Source organism: Dipodascopsis tothii, assembly GCF_038497935.1.
Source record: "Dipodascopsis tothii strain CBS 759.85 unplaced genomic scaffold V1510scaffold_4, whole genome shotgun sequence".
NCBI lineage: Eukaryota > Fungi > Ascomycota > Lipomycetes > Lipomycetales > Lipomycetaceae > Neoaidaea > Neoaidaea tothii.
In genome coordinates, this window is record NW_027117988.1 from 106,926 (window position 1) to 125,919 (window position 18,994).

The 18,994-nt window shown below is 71.3% G+C and overlaps 7 protein-coding genes across 7 annotated transcripts; 4 read left to right on the top strand and 3 right to left on the bottom strand.

The window, feature by feature from the left end:
* Nucleotides 1-1,633: 1,633 nt before the first annotated feature.
* V1510DRAFT_360557 (uncharacterized protein) lies at nucleotides 1,634-3,349 on the top strand (the record flags this gene model as incomplete). Its single annotated transcript, XM_066931023.1, has 2 exons — nucleotides 1,634-1,969; nucleotides 2,024-3,349. The coding sequence occupies 2 exons, from the start codon at nucleotides 1,634-1,636 to the stop codon at nucleotides 3,347-3,349; spliced, it is 1,662 nt and encodes a 553-aa protein (XP_066790868.1).
* Nucleotides 3,350-4,084: 735 nt separating this feature from the next.
* On the bottom strand, nucleotides 4,085-5,244 carry V1510DRAFT_411270 (uncharacterized protein). Its single transcript, XM_066932865.1, has one exon. It carries the CDS (start codon nucleotides 5,063-5,065, stop codon nucleotides 4,157-4,159), a length of 909 nt encoding a protein of 302 aa, XP_066790869.1. The 5' UTR covers nucleotides 5,066-5,244; the 3' UTR covers nucleotides 4,085-4,156.
* Nucleotides 5,245-5,256: 12 nt separating this feature from the next.
* Nucleotides 5,257-6,360, top strand: V1510DRAFT_360416 (uncharacterized protein; the record flags this gene model as incomplete). The annotated part of the gene is made up of 3 exons (XM_066931017.1): nucleotides 5,257-5,383; nucleotides 5,416-5,434; nucleotides 5,466-6,360. The coding sequence occupies 3 exons, from the start codon at nucleotides 5,257-5,259 to the stop codon at nucleotides 6,358-6,360; spliced, it is 1,041 nt and encodes a 346-aa protein (XP_066790870.1).
* V1510DRAFT_411274 (P-loop containing nucleoside triphosphate hydrolase protein) lies at nucleotides 6,361-7,575 on the bottom strand. Its single transcript, XM_066932866.1, has one exon. The coding sequence runs from the start codon at nucleotides 7,505-7,507 to the stop codon at nucleotides 6,401-6,403; it is 1,107 nt and encodes a 368-aa protein (XP_066790871.1). The 5' UTR covers nucleotides 7,508-7,575; the 3' UTR covers nucleotides 6,361-6,400.
* A 3,358-nt stretch (nucleotides 7,576-10,933) lies between these two features.
* On the top strand, nucleotides 10,934-13,458 carry V1510DRAFT_405971 (uncharacterized protein; the record flags this gene model as incomplete). Its single annotated transcript, XM_066932360.1, has 2 exons — nucleotides 10,934-11,984; nucleotides 12,020-13,458. 2 exons carry the CDS (start codon nucleotides 10,934-10,936, stop codon nucleotides 13,456-13,458), a joined length of 2,490 nt encoding a protein of 829 aa, XP_066790872.1.
* A 2,454-nt stretch (nucleotides 13,459-15,912) lies between these two features.
* Nucleotides 15,913-16,323, top strand: V1510DRAFT_351997 (uncharacterized protein; the record flags this gene model as incomplete). Its single annotated transcript, XM_066930869.1, has 1 exon — nucleotides 15,913-16,323. A coding segment is annotated over one exon (411 nt), but the record flags the coding sequence as incomplete, so codon positions are not given.
* Nucleotides 16,324-16,968: 645 nt separating this feature from the next.
* V1510DRAFT_428350 (uncharacterized protein) lies at nucleotides 16,969-18,858 on the bottom strand. Its single transcript, XM_066935262.1, has 4 exons — nucleotides 18,721-18,858; nucleotides 18,354-18,431; nucleotides 18,258-18,291; nucleotides 16,969-18,161 (listed from the first exon to the last, which is right to left on the bottom strand). The coding sequence occupies exons 1-4, from the start codon at nucleotides 18,793-18,795 to the stop codon at nucleotides 17,191-17,193; spliced, it is 1,158 nt and encodes a 385-aa protein (XP_066790874.1). The 5' UTR covers nucleotides 18,796-18,858; the 3' UTR covers nucleotides 16,969-17,190.
* Between the last annotated feature and the right edge of the window lie 136 nt (nucleotides 18,859-18,994).

Sequence of the window (18,994 nt, forward strand, 5' to 3'; positions counted from 1 at the left end):
GACCCCACAAAGAGTTGCTGGCTACAGGCCATGGCCGTGTCTCGACCGCGCCGTTGTCGGACCGGGGGCGGCACGCAGCCGTGGGCACCCGGACATCCAAGCGCGTGAAGCGAGCGAGCCGAGGCTGCTGGCGCCGTGCCAACGGTGCGTAGGCCGCGTCCGTTCGCACGGCTGGCCGCGGAAGCTACTCTCGAACGAGCCGGCGGCGGCGGGGCCGCTGACGCCGACCGGCTATAGCAGCGACGCTGTTGGTCGGCTGCGGGCGACTGCGGGCGACTTGGCTGGCGGCGAACGGAGACGCGCCCCGAGGGCGGCCCGGTCGAGCGTAGCGTGCGGCGGTCGCCAGTGCGCGGCAGCCGGCCGAGCGGCGCGGACTGCGAGTCGGGCAGGCGGCGCGCCCGTGACCGCGGACAGGCCGCCACGTCGAGTCGGAGCGATGACTCTGGATCGCCGGCGCTTGGGCTAGCTGCAGCGGATGAGTTGCCACAGAGTCGAGACCAGGCGTACCACTGGGGTCGCATTTCTAAGCTGCTTACGTCCGAGACCTCCAAGAGGGCGGACGCACTGGGCGGGTCGCGCCATGGCCCTACTGCAGACGCGGTGCACGGCCGTGCAGGCTGCGCGGCGGCGCGGCGCGCGGCGCGCGCGCGAGGCTGCGGGCCGCGCGCGCGGCGGACGAACTTGGCCTGTTCGTCCGCTGGCGGCCGCGGCGAGTGCGCGGCGGGCGGCCCACGGGCGGTGGGCAGCGGGCAGGGCGGGCGGTGGGCGGCAGGCGCGGCCACTGGACCGACCACTGGACCGACCACTAAACCGGCCACTGAGGCCGCGGCCCGCGGCAGGCCCGACCAGCCGCCGGCGGGCCCGGCCGCCGCCGCGCTCGCTGTCTCAGACCGCGTCGCGGTCGCGCAACGGCCCCCGGCCCACCAGGGTCTCGCCGCGGCGGCCCCGCTACGGCCCCACGGCGAGAGCCCCGCGCGGTGCGCGCGGATTAGCAATCTGCGCCGCCAGAGTGCGTGCGCCGAGACCGAGATGCAGCAGTGGAGCCAGCGCGGGTACCATCGGAGGGACGGGTAGGGGCGCGCCACAGTGGCTGTGCCGGGCCAGGCCGGCCAGCCGCGGCCAGACCCGCCCGTTGCAACGTCGGCTGGGGCTGGCGCATGTCTCATCCCGTCTCGTAGCCGTCATCCCGTCGCGTGCCGCTAGCCTGCGGCTGCCGCGACGCCCACGTTCCCAATGCGGCCGCCCCTGGCGGCTGAGCGGGCTGGCCGGGCCTGGCTAGAGGGAGGCCCGGAGTGGCGGCAGGTGCAGTAGCCGCATGCACAGGGGATGTGGTCGCAGGTGCGGTCGCACATGGATGTTGTGGTGCATGTACGCTAATGCACGCCACATATGCGCCCGTTAGAGTTGAATCTTATCTGATCGTCCGATACCGAGGAGTCTGCCTGCCTGTGCCCAAACGGGTGAGGTTCTCGGCCGGCGGCTAGATTTGCGCCGGCAATTTTTTGCCTCTGCACGCTGCGTTCCGCACACAAGGATATATAACTCGGCTCGGCCCCTCCCCAACCACATAGGCGAGCCGGCTAGAAAACACACAGACACGATGACGGTGGCCGTGCCCGTCTCGGAGCAGACCATGACCACGCTCGGCATCGATTTCACCACACTGTCCGTGCGCGGCGGCGCGGACGCCGTGCCTGTTACGGACGAGAACGACTCGGAGACGGCCGGCGGCTGCCTGTGCGCGCCGGGGACGTGCTGCGGCGCAACGCTGGTGCCGGCACACGTGCCGCAGACGTCGTCGACGGCGGCGCCGCCGCCGGAGCTGGCCGACGGCGTGAAGCTGCCGGACAACGCGGCCTTCCGCAGCCTGGAGCTGCCGGTGTACCGGTTCCTGCGGCCCGCGCGGCTGCTGGGCTTCCCCGACCTGGCGCCGACGGTGGTCCGGCTGGAGCCGCCGGTGGGCGCGGGCGTGCGGACGGCGGACGGCGTGGCGGAGGCGGCGGCGGCCGGGGCGGACGACGAGGCCCGCGCGGCCGTGCCGGTCGACGCCGTGCACCCGCCGCCGTTTGTGACGCCGCACTGGCCGCACCTGGTGCACCGGGTGCCGGTGCTCGAGTCGCGGCTGCTGACGGCCGAGGACGCGCCCAAGCGGACGTACCACTTTGACCTGGACGTGACGGCGTACCCCGACGAGATCGACGGCGTGGACTTCCGGGTCGGCGGCGCCGTCGGCATCTGCCCGCCAAACGACCCCGCGCTGGTGCAGGAGCTGCTGGAGCGGCTCGGCGTGGCCGGCGACGCCGACGCGCCCGTGGACTGCGTGACCGAGGGCGGCCGCTGGCCGACGATCTGGGGCGAGGACCGCGCCCGGCGGCTGCGGACGACGCGCCGCGAGCTGGTGACCTGGACGGTCGACCTGCACGGCGGCATCCTGGCCAAGCCGCTGCTGCGGCTGCTGGCGGAGCACACGGCGGACCCGTCCGAGCGGTACATCCTGTCGTGGCTGTGCTCGAAGCAGGGCTCGGCGCGGTTCTGCGCGCTGCGGTCGGCGCCGTACCCGCCCACGCTGCCGCAGCTGCTGGCCGCGTTCCCGTCGAGCGCGCCGCCGCTGGCGGACGTGCTCGCGCTGCTGCCGCCGCTCATGCCGCGGTTCTACTCGCTGTCGTCGGACCCGACCATGACCCGCGACAACAAGCTGCGCAAGGTCGAGATCGCCGTGACGGTGCACGAGACCCCCGAGCCGTGGCGCACGGCGCCGCCGTACGTTCGCACCGGCATCTCGTCTGGCTTTCTCGAGCGCGTCGCGCGCACGTTCATCGCGCGCGCCAAGGCCGGCGCGGCCGCGCCGCCGCTGACCGTGCCGCTCTTCCGCGGCCTGCAGGCCAACCCCCTGGCCAAGGAGTTCCGCCCCGACGGCCCGATGCTGCTCATTGGCGCCGGCGTCGGCGTGGCGCCGTTCCGCGGCTTTGTCCAGCGCCGCCTCCGCAACGCCAACTGCAAGAACAAGGTCTGGGTCCTCCAGGGCTGCCGCGACTCGCTCGTCGACGAGCTCTACGCGGGCGAGTGGGGCGTCGACGACGCCGACATCCGCAAGGTCATCCAGTCCCGCAAGGGCACCAAGAAGTACGTCCAGGACGAGGTCTTCAACCAGGCCGACCTGGTGTGGTCCGTCATTTCCCACCCCGACGGCAAGGTCTTTGTCTGCGGCTCGTCCAAGGGCATGGGCGAAGGCGTGGAGGAGGCCCTGAAGAAGGTCGCCATGGCCTCTACGGGCATGTCGGCCGAGGAGGCCACCGAGTTCTGGGACGAGAAGAAGCGCACCTGGCAGTACATCACCGAGACCTGGTAGCCCATTGCGCACACATACAGCGCGCCTGTTCATATTGCTGCCTGCGGGCCTGTCACATTACTGTTTAATATTGGATGTATAGTTTTGCACTGGTTATAGACGATGGATTCATCGGAGTTCAAAATTGAAGCTTTTACATATGACGATGCGGGCGCGGGCCGGCGGTTCGGCGGGTCGGCGGGAGCGGGTCGGCGGGTCGGCGGGGGCGCGCTCGCAGACGCGGGTCGCGGGCCATGCACGCGCGTCTGTGCGCATGACTCGTGCGACCTCGCCGGCAGCCGCACGCCCTGCGGCTCCGCTCGTGCACCGCCACGCGCGAGCCTCCGGCGGCGACTCCGTCGAGGGTAGCTGCCTTCGGCAGGTGCCATTGACAAGCCTCCGGCCGCCGAGGGTGCTGCCGAAGGCAGCATGCCATTGCGGTCCGGCATCCTGCCGAAGGCAGCCACCCTCGACGGAGTCGCCGCCGGAGGCTCGCCGTGGCGGTGCGAGTCGCAGCCGCAGCGTGTCCCGTGCGACCTCAGCACGCGCCGCACGGAGTGCGGCTCCGCTCGTGCACCGCCACGGCGAGCCTCCGGCGGCGACTCCGTCGAGGGTAGCTGCCTTCGGCAGGCGCCATCGACAAGCCTCCGGCGGCGGCTCCGGCGAGGGTGCTGCCTTCGGCAGCACGCAATTGCGGTCCGACATCCTGCCGAAGGCAGCCACCCTCGACGGAGTCGCCGCCGGAGGCTCACCCGTGGCGGTGCGAGCCGCAGCCGCAGCGTGTCCCGTGCGACCTCAGCACGCGCCGCACGCCGTGCGGCGCCGTGCCTACCGGCCGCGGCTCCACGCGCGCACAAAGTCGCGCTTCGAGGCCATGTCCAGCTCGGGCCCGGTGCGCAGCATGCGGCCCAGTCGGCAGAGCTCGTCGCAGACCGCCTTCTCGCCGCGGAGCGGCAGGCCCGGCAGCGACGCCGCCGGCACCGGCGCGCCCAGCCGGACGCGGACAGACCAGCCGCGCCAGCGCGCGAGCACGCGCAGAGCGTAGTGCACAGCGGACCGTGGCGGGATCGGCGTCGACACGTCCATGGGCGCGTACTTGAGCGCGCACGGCAGCACGCGGCCGTCCGCCAGGGTGTCCAGCGCGGCCCACAGCGGGTGCACGAGCGCGCGGCCGTTGGACGGCGTGCCCTCGACGAAGAGCACGACGGCGCGGCCGGCCCGGCGCGCGTCGGCCGCGATGTCGGCGAGCGTGTGCGGCTCGGCGGTGGCCGCGAAGCGCAGCGCGTGCGCCCACACGCCCGCCGCCGAGTACCGGCCCACGCCGCCGCGCTCGCCGGGGATGGCGAACACGCACGGGAAGAGCGCGGCGTAGACGGCCGCGTCCAGCGGCGACAGGTAGTTGGTCACGACGACGTCGCCGGCCGCGGGCGCGCGGTCGCGGTTGGCCGCCAGCGTCTTCTTGCCGCGGCGCACGCCGTCGACCTGCACGTCCCAGAACCAGAAGCCGGCGGCGTAGAGCACGGCGGATGCGGCCAGCGCGGGCAGGCCCAGGCCGGCCGCGACGGCGGCGACCAGGCCGGCCAGCGCGAGCAGCGGCGCCTTGGCCAGGACCGCGAGCGCGGCCGCGAGCGCGCTGGCTGCGCCGGCCACGCCCGCGCCGCCCAGCGTCGACGACGGGTGCGGCAGGAACGGCGCCACGCCCGTGCCCTTGTCTCTCCACTGCGAGAACTTCTCCATGGCGGCAGGGTGCGGCGCGGGCGCAGAAAAGTGGTGATGTTCCGGGTAACCCCCGCCCGGGTCGAAAAATTTCGTCCGCCGGTCGCGCCGCCAACCGCCCCGACCCCATGGCCTCGACGCGAGGTGCGCTCAAGTTCCTGAACCTGTACCCCCGGCGCGCGGCCGCGTGGCGCGCGGGCAGCACCGCGGTCATGTCGCTGACCGGGCTGCTGTCGCGCGCGTTTCTGCAGGGCTGCCACGACACCACCGCCGAGGGCGTCGGCCAGTTCGTGGCCGCGCGCGAACGCGCGGCGCGCGAGGGCCGAGGACTGGTCACAGGTACGTGTGCGCGCGCGCGGCGCTGACGCCAGTGTCGAACCACATCTCGGTGTAAGTACGCGGCCGGCCGCGCTGACGGAAGAATCGACGACCCGCTGATCTGGGGCCTGCTGCCGCTCAGCAAGATGTTCCGGCCGAGCACGCTGCGCTGGAGCCTGGGCGCGGCGAACGTGTGCTTCACGACCGCGGCCACCGGCTTCTTCTTCTCGATGGGGCAGGTGCTGGCCACGTACCGGTTCGGCACCGGGCCGTTCCAGGGCTCGCTGGACGCAGCGGTGTTTCTGCTGACGCCCAAGGGCGGCAGCAGCAGCAGCGGCCCGGCCGCCAGCAGCGGCCCGGCCGCGGCCGCCGACGGCCCGGCCGCCGGCACGCTCGACGCCGCCGACGGCGCCGGCGAGCGCTGGCCCACGGACGCGCTCCCCCCCCAATGGGTGCACATCTTCCCCGAGGCCATGGTCCACCAGGCGTACCCGCCGCACAAGACCACGATGCGGTACTTCCACTGGGGCGTCGCGCGGCTCGTGCTCGAGCCGCCGGCCACGGCCGACGGCAAGCCGCCCATGGTCGTCCCGATCTTCCACACCGGCCTCGACGACGTCTTCCCCGAGGACCGCGCGTCGTGGAAGTACGTGCCGCGCACGCTGTGGCCGCGGCGGCGCGCGGACCGCGTCAAGCTGGCGTTCAAGTTCGGCGAGCCGCTGCCGGACGAGCTCTTCGCGGCCGAGCGCGCGCAGTGGCGGGCGATCCTGGCCGCGCAGCCCGACGGGCACGACTCGGCGGCCGCGCGCGAGCTGCGGTCGCGCGTGGCCGCCAAGGTGCGCGAGCACATGGTCGCGCTGCGGGCCGGCATGGGCCTGCCCGCCGAGGACCCGCGGCTGGCGCAGCCCGGGTTCTGGGCGGACGTGGCGCAGCTCGGGGACGTCAGGGTGGCCGGCAAGTACGGCAACACGGTGGCCGCGGCCGAGCGCGACGGCTGATGTATATAGACAATCGCATTCCGCGCGGCGGTAGACTACACTATGGTACAGGGGCGGGCTTGACGCGGCGGGCGACGCCGATCTGGGTGTTGTTGACCTTGGTGGCGAAGCGCAGCGAGTTGACCGACTCGGTGACGTGCTGGCGCAGCGGCGAGATGTTGACGAACATGAGCGTCTTGGAGTTGCCGCTGAGCGAGTACTGCAGCAGGTACGTGAGCTTCGAGTTGCGGTAGGGGATGTGGGCGCTGGCCGAGCCGAGCGCGTAGATGACGTCGCCCAGGCACGACAGGCTCTTGTTGATGGCCAGCGTCTCCTTGAGCCGGTCGCCGGTGCTCTGGGAGAACGACAGGCGCTCGGAGCCGGCGAGGTCGATCAGGTTGAGCGTGCCCTCGCGGCGCTCGCCCGAGGCCGCGTTGACGCCGAGGAGGCGGAGGACAAAGACGCAGTGCGAGCGCGACGAGCGCTCGTTGGCCTGCGTGGACGCGACGGAGCGGTTGGCGAACGCGGTGGCGAGGATGTCGCGGACGCGGTCGGGCGTGTCGAGCGCGACCGTGGTGAGGTCCGTGACGGTGGTCCGGCACAGCTTGGCGTCGTGGCGGATCTCGTGCTTGCGCACGTCGTCGGCGACGAGCAGGTCGTTGATGTTCTCGTTGTAGATCTCGAGGAACTGGCCCTCCATCGTGTACGCCCAGCCGCGGTCCTGGAGCGCGGCGGCGCTGGCGTAGATCTGCTGGACGGTGCGGGGGATCATGCCGTCGGCGGACGACATTGTGTACGTCTTGCCGGAGCCCGTCTGGCCGTAGCAGAAGATGCAGACGTTGTAGCCGTCGAGCGCGCTCTGCACGAGCTGCGAGATCTCCTCGAAGACCTCGCCGTTGGTGGCTGCGGGCGGGAACACCCGGTCGAACGCGAACGGGTACGACTTGGTGGTGGCCGTGCCGAGCGCGGTCTCGGTCGTGGGCCCGACGAGCTCGATCTCGCGCGCGTGCTCGTCCGTGTCGGGGAACGCGATCTGCGCCTGGTCGCGGATCTCGGCGCCGGCCGGCGGCCGCACCCGGCAGAACACCCGGATGTTGCCCTTGAGCTCCTGCACCTGGTTGTGCAGCACCCGCCGCAGCGTCTCCTCCTTGACGAGCTTCTCGCGCATGCGCTCGCGGTCGGCGCGCGCGTCGTCGGCGGCCGCGCGCAGCGCGGCCATCTGCTCGGCCTGCGCGGCGGCGCCGGCCTCGAGCGCGGCGATCCGCGCGCGCAGGCTCTGCTGCGTGGTCTCGGCCGAGAGCGAGACCGAGACCTGCTCGCTGAGCGTGCGCTTGAGCGACGCGGCCACGTCGCGCTCGTGCCCGAGCTCGGCCTCGGCCGCGGCCAGCCGCCGCTCGGCCTCGGCCGCGGCGCGCGCGGCGCGCTCGGCCTCGGCGCGGGCGCTGTCGGCGGCGCCGGCAGCGTCCGCGCGCGCGGCGGCCACGCGCTCGGCGGCGGCGCGCTCGGCGGCGGCGACGCGCTCGGCCACGGCGCCGTCGGCCGCCGCGCGCTCGGCCTCCGCGCGCTCCCGCAGCCGCCCCAGCTCGGCCTCCAGCTGCGCGGCCGCCGCCCGCAGCCCGTCGCGCTCGGCCGCGTGCTCGCGCCGCAGCGCCTGCTCCGCGTCCGCGCGCTCGCGCCGCGCAGCCGCGTCCGCCGCCGCCAGCTCGCGCTGCAGCCGGCCCTCGGCCGCCGCGACCGTCTCGCGCGCGGCCGCCGTCGCCGCGTCCACCGCCCGCCGCCGCTCGCGCTCAGCCTCCTCCAGCGCAATCCGCAGCGCGCGCTCCGCGTCCTCGTGCTGGATCCGCGCCCGCCGCTGCGCGTCCTCCACCTCCACCGTCAGCTCGTGGATCCGCGTCTGCAGCTCGCCCGTCTGGTCCTCCATCTTCTGCGTCATGTACGTCGCGTTGTTGCGCTCGGTCTCGAGCATCATCACTGCCGTCAGCGCGCCCGGCCGCCCACTCACGCTTGGCCTTCATCTGCTCGACCTCGGTCTTGAACGACGAGGCGTCGGTCGTGCTGCCGTCCACCCGCGACGTCAGCGCCTGAATCGTCTTCTTGAGCTGCTCGACCTCGTTCTGCATGTCCAGCGTGTGCGCGTAGTCCTTCATGCCGTGCAGCGGGCCGTTCTCGAGGATGTCCTGCGCGCTGGCCGACCGCAGCTGCCCGCGCACGCCGAGCCCGCCCACCGCCGGCCGGTACACGCCGTTGTTGGACCGCGGCCGGGCCACGCTGGCGCCCACCGGCGGCGCCGCCAGCGCCGCCAGGCTGGCTTTGCGTGCCGGCTCCGGCAGGCTCACGCGCGGCGCCGCCAGCCCGCTCTTGACGCTGCGGCTGCGCTTGACCGTGGCCGGCGTCGCCGCCACCGCCGGCGCGGCCTTGGCCGGCCCCGTCTTGGGCCGGAACGGCGGCGGCGGCATGTTGAGCGACGACGTGCTGACGTCGCCCAGCACGCTGGCGCGCGCGTTCAGCGGCGAGGGCGGGTTGTCCTTGGGCGGCGCGCGCAGCTGGGGGATCCGCGACTGCACCCGCGCGGGTGTCTTGAGATGCGAGCCGTCATCCATGGCGTCGACCTCGCTCGCATTCAGATCGGCTCTCGTGGTGCTGCGGTTTGGAGATGCGTCTGCGGCGCGGCCGGCAAAGGAGAAGCGCGGTCGGCGGTCACGTGAGGGTAAATAAACATCGTTGCCACGGCAACTCGCGCCGCGCGCCGTGCGGCGCCCGCCGCCCGCCGCGCTCAATTGCGCAGGCCCGCGGGCCCGCGCCGGCCCGCTCTGTGCTCCCGCAGCGGGCGGGAGAGAGGGCAGAAGAGCGGCCAGGACGGTCGGAGCAGCAGCCGAGTCGGCCGCGCAAGTATGCCGGCGCCGGCCGCGCAGATACACCGGCGCAGCCCCGGCGCGGCCGTGCCGGCCGGCCGCCCGCAAACGGTCGACCAGCTCTGGACGGCGGCGGACCCGGCGCGGTGGTCGCTCTGGCGCCTACGCAGCCCCTGACGGCCCGCGGTCCGGTGCGGTTGGACCCGCGGCCCCGGGCCGCCCGCGCTTGGCGTCTCACCAACAGCCGGGCCAGCCGGCACAGCGCTCCCGGCGCCGGCCAGCGTACGGAAGCGTAGCGGTCCCCATCGGTGTCGTGTGGGCTTACGCAAGCGCTGCTACACCGCCCCGGACGTATGGCCAGCCGCCGGCGTAAGCTTAACCACACCAACCAGTGTGCCGGCAAAGCGGCCGGCCAGACCGCGCGCGCAACCGCCACTGACGTTGATGATTCATTGGCGCGTTCGGCGCTAGCGCATGGTTCGCAGCGCACCCCCCATTTACTCGCTGCTTGTGCGTGGCTGCAGACGGTGTTTGATAGCCACAAGCGGCGCCAGGAGCGAGTGCAGCCGAATCATGCTGCAGATTCATGCACCCGCTGGCCAATCAGCTTCTAGTGCGCGCTACACGAACGCAGGCTGTGCGCCGGCATATGCGATGCGCGTAGCAGGCGACGACTGCAAGGCGGTCGGCAGTGCGACGTGTTCGGTGCAGGCGGTTCGGCAACACGCCCGGCAGCGCCGCCGCGGGGACCCCACGGGCGCCAGACGGTGCTGGGCCAACGGAGCGCAGCGGCGGGCTCAGGCGGGCCAACGCCGGCGCGGCGCGGCGGCAATTCCGACGGCAAGTGCCGTGGCGGACGTGGATCTGGCGCGCGACGCGCGCGGTGGCCGGGCCGCGGCGCGCCGCGCAGCCCGGCGCCGCGCCGAAGAGCGGCCCGGCTGGCACCGGCGGGCCGCCCGCCCACGAAGCGAGCCGCGGCGCGGTCGCGGAGCGCCGTCGCGGAGCGCCGTCGCGGAGCGCAGCGGCCGGCGCGGGGAAGCTGTGGAGTGGCGAGCGCGGGCGGCGCGGTGCACGTGACCAGGGCGATCGGCAGCCGCACCGCGCCCCTGCGGCTGGCCACCGCGGCCAGCCGGCCGCCGCTGTGGCGGTCGCGTGGTGGCCACCGGCCGGCGGCCGCTGCCGCCCGCAGACCGGCTCCAGGCAAAGTGGCCACCGGCGTCAGGGGCGGCAGCTGCAAGCCGCAAGCAGCGGCGACCCAGGCACACGGCGCCCACAGGGGCGCCCGACGCGCTCGCCGGCGACGGCCGTGCGTCACTCCTGGATCACATCGTACGTGCGTCTCACGGCCGCGCTAGTCGGCCGTCGGTAGATTAGCGGGCGGATCCAGCACGGTGGAAGCGGCGCCCACGTTAGGGCCAGGGTAACGGGTGCCGGGTAAAGCGCCGGGGGCACCGCAGAGCCGAGCTCTCGAAGAAAAATCCACGACAGCACTGACAGCGCGCCAGCCGAGAAAGACACACCCGGCAGCACCGACGGGGAACCTTACTCTAGCGGGGCAAGTGGTGTATGCAAGCCACGCTGGGGCGCTGGGCGACGATCGGACACGGCGCGCAGCGCACTCCAAATCGAACATTAAAAGAGGGCCACTGCCGATGGACCACTCGCTCTCAGATTGGCGCGATCGAGCGTTTGGCACATACGCGAACACGCTAGAGCACGGCGTCCCGCTGGATAGCGCACTGATGGCCGGTAGCGCGGACGATGACATTGGCGGCGGGCCCGTGGCGATGGCCGGCGGCGCAGCTGCCGGCACGGCGGGCGGGGCCGGGCACGCCGGCGGCCGCGCCGGCAGCGCGGGCGCAGACCCGGGGCCGGGCGGCTTCGCCGGCGCGGCCGGCGCCGGCGGTGGGCGGCCGGGTGGGCGGCCGGCGGCCGCCCAGGCTGCGCCGGATGCCTCGTCCGGCACCGACAGCGACGACCTTGTGGCCGGCGGCCTTCTGAGCACGCAGGACATGCTCGCCTCGCTGGACCAGATGCAGCCGCGCATGAGCCTGACCGAGGTCAGCCGGCAGGTCAGCCGAGAGGCCAGCGCGCGACACCCGGTCAGCAATAGCTCGGACTCGTCCGACGACGCCGCCGCGCCGGGGCAGCGGCACTCAAATAGCGCGGGCGCGCCCGCCGGCACGGCCGCCAGCACCAAACCGGCGGCCACGACGGCCGTCCCCGACCTGCCGCTCTTCACCAAGATGGTCGAAGAGCGCGACCCGCACCAGATCGTGCGCGACGTGTCGCGGGCCGAGCGCAGCATCTCGGGCATCTACTCGTCGTCCGGGTTCGACATGGCCAACATCCTGCTGCGCGTGGCCACGCGGCCGCAGCCGCAGATCGACATCGGCCCGGTCGACATGTCGTGCGCGTTCATCGTGTGCGACGCCCAGAAGATCGACTTTCCGATCGTGTACGTGAGCAACCAGTTCGAGCGGCTCACGGGCTACACGCTGGCCGAGATTGTGGACCGCAACTGCCGGTTCCTGCAGTCGCCGGACGGAAAGGTCGTGGCGGGCGAGACCCGGCGGTTCTGCGACCACGAGCTGGTCGTGCGCATGAAGACGTCGCTCCTGGCCGGCGAGGAGATCCAGTGCGCGATCGTCAACTACAAGCGGGGCGGCGAGGCCTTCGCCAACCTGCTGACGATGATCCCGATCACCTGGGACGGGCCCGAGATCGCGTTCTACGTCGGCTTCCAGGTCGACCTGCACGACCAGCCGCAGGCCATCCTGGACGCCTCCAAGTGTAAGTGTTGTGCGCGCGGGCCCGCTGACCGCCAGCCCTGAGCTACAACGTCAACTACCGCCGGTCGCAGCTGCCGGCCCAGCTGTCGTCCGACGCGCGCGCGGCGTACCGGGCCGCGCTCGGCGTCGGCAAGCACGGCCGCGCGCCGGCGCTCAAGTGGGACGACGCGGCCGAGATCCTGTCGACCATCGGCACGTACGACATGGACATCACGGCGCAGCTGCTGAGCAACGCGTTCCTGTCCAACGCCGAGGACCTGATCTACGTGATCTCGACCAAGGGCGTCTTCTTCTACTGCTCGCCGTCGTCGCGCAAGATCCTCGAGTACGCGCCGGACGAGCTCGTCGGCACGAGCCTCTTTGACATCACGCACCAGTCGGACGTGGTCATGACCGGCCGCGAGCTCAAGGAGATGTCGACGTCGGGCCCGCTCGTGTCGATGCTCTTCCGCGTCCGCCGCAAGTCGGGCTCGTACGTCTGGCTCGAGAGCTACGGCAAGCCCTACACGGACTTTGGCAAGGGGCGCAAGTGCATCATCCTCGTGGGCCGCGAGCGGCCTATGTACCACTTCAGCCGCCAGAGCCTGTCGCTGCTGGGCCACGTGCTGCTGCCGCCGGCGGCCACGGACTCGTCGTCGTCGTCGGGCGAGTCGCCGTACGACACGGCGTCGCGGACGTCGTCCGTGACGTCGCCCGAGTCGGGCCGCGAGGACGGCTCGCCGGCGGCGGGCGGCGGCGTGCCGCCGCCGATGCCGACGCTGCTGCCGCCGGCGCCCGCCGCCGCGACGACGCGCGCGACGCCGACCGTCAGCACGACCGAGCGCGCGTGGTGCAAGGTCTCGCCGACGGGCATCGTGCTCTTTGCGGGGTCCAACTCGCGCGGCATCCTCGGCTTTTCGGCCAACGAGCTCTTCGGCAAGACGCTGCAGAGCGTGACCACGTTCCGGCAGCGCTCTGGGCTGTACTACGCGCTCGAGCGCGCGTTCAAGGGCGAGACCGTGGCCATCGCGCTGGACCTGCTCAAGCACGTCCAGGAGGGCCCGGTGCCGACGTTCGGGCTGGAGGCGCCGGCCGCCGGCCGCACCGTCCTCGCCACAATCTTCCCCGGCACCGTGGCGCAGCTCGACCCCGTCGTCGGCAGCCTGGCCGCGGCCGACAGCTTCCCGAACGTCGAGCAGAAGGTCAAGCACAAGTTCCTGATCGCCGCGTTCGAGCCCGTGACCGCGGAGGCGCTGGCGTACAGCAAGATCATGTGTGGCGAGATGATCACGCTCAACCACCGGACGGCGCGGCCGCTGGTGGCGGCGCCCGCCCGCCCCGACAGCCGTCACGCGCAGTTTGACCGGGCGACCGCCGCCGCCGACGACAACCTCTTTGTGGAGCTCGACGTCGAGCGCGCCACCAGCTGGCAGTACGAGCTCCACCAGATGCGTATGCAGAACAAGCGTCTCCAGCAGGAGCTGGGCCTGGCCTAACCAATCTACATCGCAGGCGTGCGCCGTCAGCCGACCTTTTTCTCCACCCCAGCCTAGCCTGGCGGACTACTAGCCCTGCTCGGACGGTCGCTAGAGGCCTGGCTCAGACCGGCAAGCCACTAATGCCGTCTAGCGGCCGACGGCAGCACGGGCCATCTGCGGGCGGCCCTTGCAGCCGACAAGCCTGCCGGCCGTGCGGCCGGCCGGCGAGCTGGCGCGCCGCGCGGGGCGGCGTTGGGCCGGCCAGCCGGTGCGCTGGCCGCGTCGTGGACTCGTGGGCACACCGAATGTTCTGGACGGTGTGTAGGTTTAATAATGTACGATTCCCCATTCTCCCAATGAATTTCTGGCCGTGTTTGTGTGGTGCTTGGGACGTGCCCAGGCAAGATCAGCCATCGGAGAGAGTTCGTGGCCACCTGGTCGTAAACGGCAATCGTGATAGGACTAGCGCACGCCTCGTATACCGGAGTAAGCCATAAGTATGACGGTCACTTGGTGTCATCACGCAGCGACGGTTGCGGCGGGCGGCTGGCCTGGCCCTTCCGCGTAGGGCGCCGCAGCGCACGCAGAGGCCGGGCGGCCGCCCGCGGGAGCCCCATGCGGCCGCGGCGTCCAAGCGCGGCCGGCGCAGCGGCGGCCGCGCCGGACAGCGCCGGCAGCGGCCAGCGGCAGCCGGGCGCAGGACCGGCAGCCTGCATCCGGGCGAGGCTGCTGGGCTTGTGCGACACGGCGCCGCATGCTGAAACGTACGCGGGCGCGCGCTAGCCCTACGCGTCTAGCGCGGATGTACGTCGATCGGCCCCTCACGGCGGCGCCACCGGCGTAGCGCGGCGCCAGCGCGCTGGGTCAGCGTAGCGGGCAGCACCGCGCCACGGCGCGGCCCCAGGCCAGTCGGAAGGCTGCCGACGCAGGCCGGCGCGGACTGGCGCGGCCCGGCGCGGCCTGGCGCCGGCAGGCGGCGCCAGCACGGTCGCGCCCGGGCTAGTGTACCGGCGGCGCTGGGTGCCGGGGTGCCTGCAGCCGGCGCAGACTCTTGCGCGGCGGCTGCAGGGCGCGAGCGGCTGGGGCCTCGCGGATCACAAGGATCCACGGCGGCGGTCGCGGCGCCGCTGTGACGCGGGGCTGCGCGCTGCATGAGCCCGCCCGCTGGACCGGCCCAGCAGCCAGGTCGCCGGCCGGCGCCGCTTGGCGGCCAGCGGCCGCACGCGGCCGGCGCGCCGCCGGGCGCTGGGACCAGGCCGCCGCCAGCGCCCGGGCGTAGGTGGCCGCTGCACGGCGGCTGAGGCGTGGTCAAGCGCCGGTAGGCGCCGTGGGCCTGCAGTGGCGGTGTGCGGCGCAACGGGCTACGCCGGGCTGGCGCAGCCGGCGCGGCCCGCGCGGCAGACTAGCCGGCCGGAGCTGCAGCGCCGGCACCCGCAGGCAGCCTACGACCGGACGCGCTCGGATGGTGCAGACGGTCGCGGCGGGCACAGACGTCGCTCACCGGTTCCGGTCTGGTTCCGGAAGTTTGGTGGTGTCGAGCCAGCAAAGACGGCGGTGGAATCGCCATGTGGGGAAATATGTGACGATTCGGCCATGCGGTGTGCTAATAATTGGGTGGTGAGATCGTAGTCCGTAACCTCCTCTGGATTTCTTCTACTCCACACACGTATGTCATCCGTCACCGTCGGCCTCAGACTGTAATTGCACAGGTAGATTGCGACAAGGCAGGGATCTCGGAGCAGACGAGACTGGACAGCGTGCGACCGCAGGCACGAGCGGATTGTACGAGCAGCCGGCGACAGCAGTGCCGATCGGCGGCGATCAGGAAGCAGAAAACAGCTCAGTGACCGCAGGAGCGGGCAGAACAGCAGTGCGGACAGCGTCTGGGCCGCCGAACACGCCCGGAGCACGACAGGACCGCAGAGGCAGCGCGGCGCAGAGTGACGTGCGCCAGATAGCAGCAGCGCGATGGACGCCTACACGACAAGCACGATGAGCACGGGGGTGATGAACCCCATGAATATGCCGCCGGCACTGATGTCGGGCGGCGTGTTTGGGAACGACAGCACAGCGGGCCTGGTCCCGGCCACACAGGGCAGCCCGCTGGGCGGCGTGGGGGTGTCGGCGAGCTCCGGCGGGCTCGGCCTGGGGCCGAACTCGCTGATGACGCCCAACATGGGCCAGCTGTCGCCGCAGAGCACGCTGGGCGGCGCCATGCCGGTGGGAGCGTCGCTGATGGGGGGCGCGGGCCAGCTGGGCAACACGCCGCAGATGGCGCCGCTGCCGCTGGCGGACAGCGTCGGGGTGCCGCCGCTCGGCAACGTCGGGGTGCCGCCGCCGCTGGCGAGCAGCCTGCCGGCGCCGCCGCCGCTGGCGATCGGGCTCGGGATGGAGTTCCCGGACATGGAGTCGATCAACCGGTTCTTCATGGCGTACACCAAGGCCAACGGCTTCGCGTTTGTCAAGCACCGGCGCCACTCGCAGAACACGTACCAGCTCGACTGCAAGTGCCACGGCAAGCCCGCGAACAAGCACGGGCTGCCGGACCAGGTCGGCGAGACGCTCAACGGGCGCACGCGCAAGCGCGAGCAGCGCTCGCGCCGGTGCAACTGCGACTGGAAGGTCAAGTTCTGCCGGCAGTTCAACGACACGTGGATCCTCAAGGAGTACGAGCCGCGCCACAACCACCAGATCGAGGGCGTCGACCCGACGAGCTATCCGGAGCACCGCAAGCCGTCCGAGCTCGAGATCTCGCTGATGCGGTCGCTCAAGCGCACGTCGGTCACGAACCGCCAGATCTCGGAGATCCTGCACGACCACTTCGGGTCGAACCTGATCCCGAGCGACGTCTACAACTGGACCCGCGGCTCGTCCAAGGACAGCCGGCTGAGCATCGGCGAGGACCCCGCGTCGGCGGCGTCGATCGCCGCGCTCGGCCAGACGCTGGCGCAGACGGTGCCGCCGCCGTCGTCGATGAGCAAGAGCAAGGTGCGCGGCCGCGGCCGCCCGCCCAAGTTCATCGCGGTGTACCCCTCCATCTCGCAGGCGTGAGCGCGGCGCCGCCGCCTCCGCCCCGCGGCCGCTCTGCCGGCCGCCACAACACACACACACGATGCACAACACGCCCGCACGGCTACGACCCCGCGCATGGCTCTACTGTCACATTATATGCCGGCCCCCGCCGGCGCTCACTGTTTCTGGGTGTACTTTTTTGTTATGTGATTGGCGCTATGGGTTGGAAACTGGAATCTGGAACGGGCACGGAATAGGACAGAGGCCGGACACTGCCGCGGGCTGGTGCCTCAGTCCCGGTGTGGCCTGCTTCTGCTGCGATTTGGATTTATATGACTATTGTTCTGATCTTGAGCTTTTTTGATTTGATTTGATTGATATCCTGTCATTTTGAGAAGGGTACGGGCCGGGGCGTCGAAACACTGCCCCGGGCTTGCACGCTATTTCGTACCTTGGTTTTGTCCTGACATGGCTTTTTTGCTGCAGCGGGCATTGGCAATCGCCCGCTGTGAATGCTTGAGTATATACTTATGAAATACAATCGCTACATTTGACGCGCCGCGGCGGGGCCGCCGGCAGGGTGGAACAGAGAAGTAGACGTAAAATTGTTGATCTAAACTACAGAAACATCGCTGTCGATCCGGGGCGGCGGGGACAAATCTATTGCGGCGCTCGCCCCGCGAAGAGTACGTTTATAGAGCCGGCACGGCTAGCCGGCCGGCGCTGCGCAGGGCGCATTTAGAGTCTAGAGATGATCTGCTCGGTGAAGTGCTTCGTGCCGGCAGTTCCCTTCAGGTCCTTGGTGATGTTCTCGGGGCCCGAGGCGATGGTGTCGAGCACAGCGGTCTCGATCTTGTCGGCGTACTCGTGGAGCTTCATGTGGCGGAGCATCATGACCGACGACAGCAGGAGCGCGGTGGGGTTGGCGAGGCCCTTGCCGGCGATGTCGGGGGCCGAGCCGTGGACGGCCTCGAAGATCGAGACCTCGTCGCCCATGTTGCCCGAGGGCGTCAGGCCGAGGCCGCCGATGAGGCCCGAGCACATGTCCGAGAGAATGTCACCGTACAGGTTGGGCATGACCATGACGACGGGCTTGTACGGCTCGGGGTCGGTGACGATGCGCAGGCAGGTGTTGTCGAGCAGCTCGGCCGAGAGCTCGATGCCGGGGTACTCCTTGGCGATCTCGCGCGCGGTGCTGAGGAACAGGCCGTCCGACATCTTCATGATCGTGGCCTTGTGGACGACCAGGACCTTGTTCTTGCCGGTGGCCTGGGCGTGCTGGAACGCGTAGCGGATGACGCGCTCGCAGGCCGGGCGCGTGATGAGCTTGATCGACTGCACGACGCCGTCGACGACGACGTGCTCGATGCCCGAGTACTCGCCCTCGGTGTTCTCACGGATGAGGACGGTGTCGACGTTGTCGTACGGCGTCTTGTAGCCGACGACCGAGCGGCACGGGCGCAGGTTGGCGAAGAGGTTGAACGTGCGGCGCAGCGTCAGGTTGAGCGAGACGTGGCCCTTGCCGATGGGCGTGGCCAGGGGGCCCTTGAGCGCGACGTAGTTGCGCTTGACCGACTCGATGGCGGCGTCGGGGATGGCCGTCTTGCCGTCCTTGAGGATGGGCGTGACGTCGACGGGCTCCCACTCGATGGGGACCTTGGCCGCGGCGTAGATGTTCTTGACAGCCTCCGAGATCTCGATGCCGATGCCTGGCCGTTAGCGCGGCCGGTGGCTGGCGGCCGCGGGCTGAGCCGCACCCCACGCGGCGCTGCGGCCCACCCCACGCCCCGCCAATTGCGACTTACCATCACCCTCGATCAGCGTCACGACGTACTTGCCCTGCGCGCGTCAGCGTCTGCGCACGGCACCGCCGGCGGCGCGCCGCCGGCAATTGCACTTACGTTGGCGTTCTTCTCGCCCTTGAACGCGGCGACCTGCTTCTCGGTCGCGAAGGTGCGGAGCTGCGTGAGCAGCGACTTCTGCACGTGTCAGCCTGGTCTAGACCCTGAGCCCCGCGCGCCGCACGCACGGCGGCTGGCCGGCCGGCGCGAACGCGGCGCCGCCCGGCGAGCCCGGCGCGGCAAGCCCGCGGCCGGCACCGCCCGCCGGCGGCCGCGGCCGCCGGCACCGGCCCCGGACCCGCGCCGGCGCCGGCGCCGCCGGCCGGCCGGCCGCGCACGGGCCGTCCCGGCCGCTGCCGGCACTCCCGATGGCTCCGGCCGGGCCGGCGTCGGAATCATGCGTCCGGCGCAATTCGGCAATGCTTACCTGCACAAGCGGCTGGCGCAGCGGCCGCATGCCGAAGCTGGCAGTGGAACGGTAGAGAGGGCGGGTCAGCAGCATTTTGTCTGGATTGTCTTCGGTTTGGAGGTGTAAACAGAAGAAAGGATTGGGGCGAGATAAAATACGAATAAAAATTTAAGGTCGCAGCATTTCATGGACCGAGACTGGAGCACCAGCAAAGTGCGGGTCGGCCAATCAAACGCGCATTATGTCAGGGCTTAGCTAACAGCGGCAGCTTGTGTATGAGTGCATTATGTAA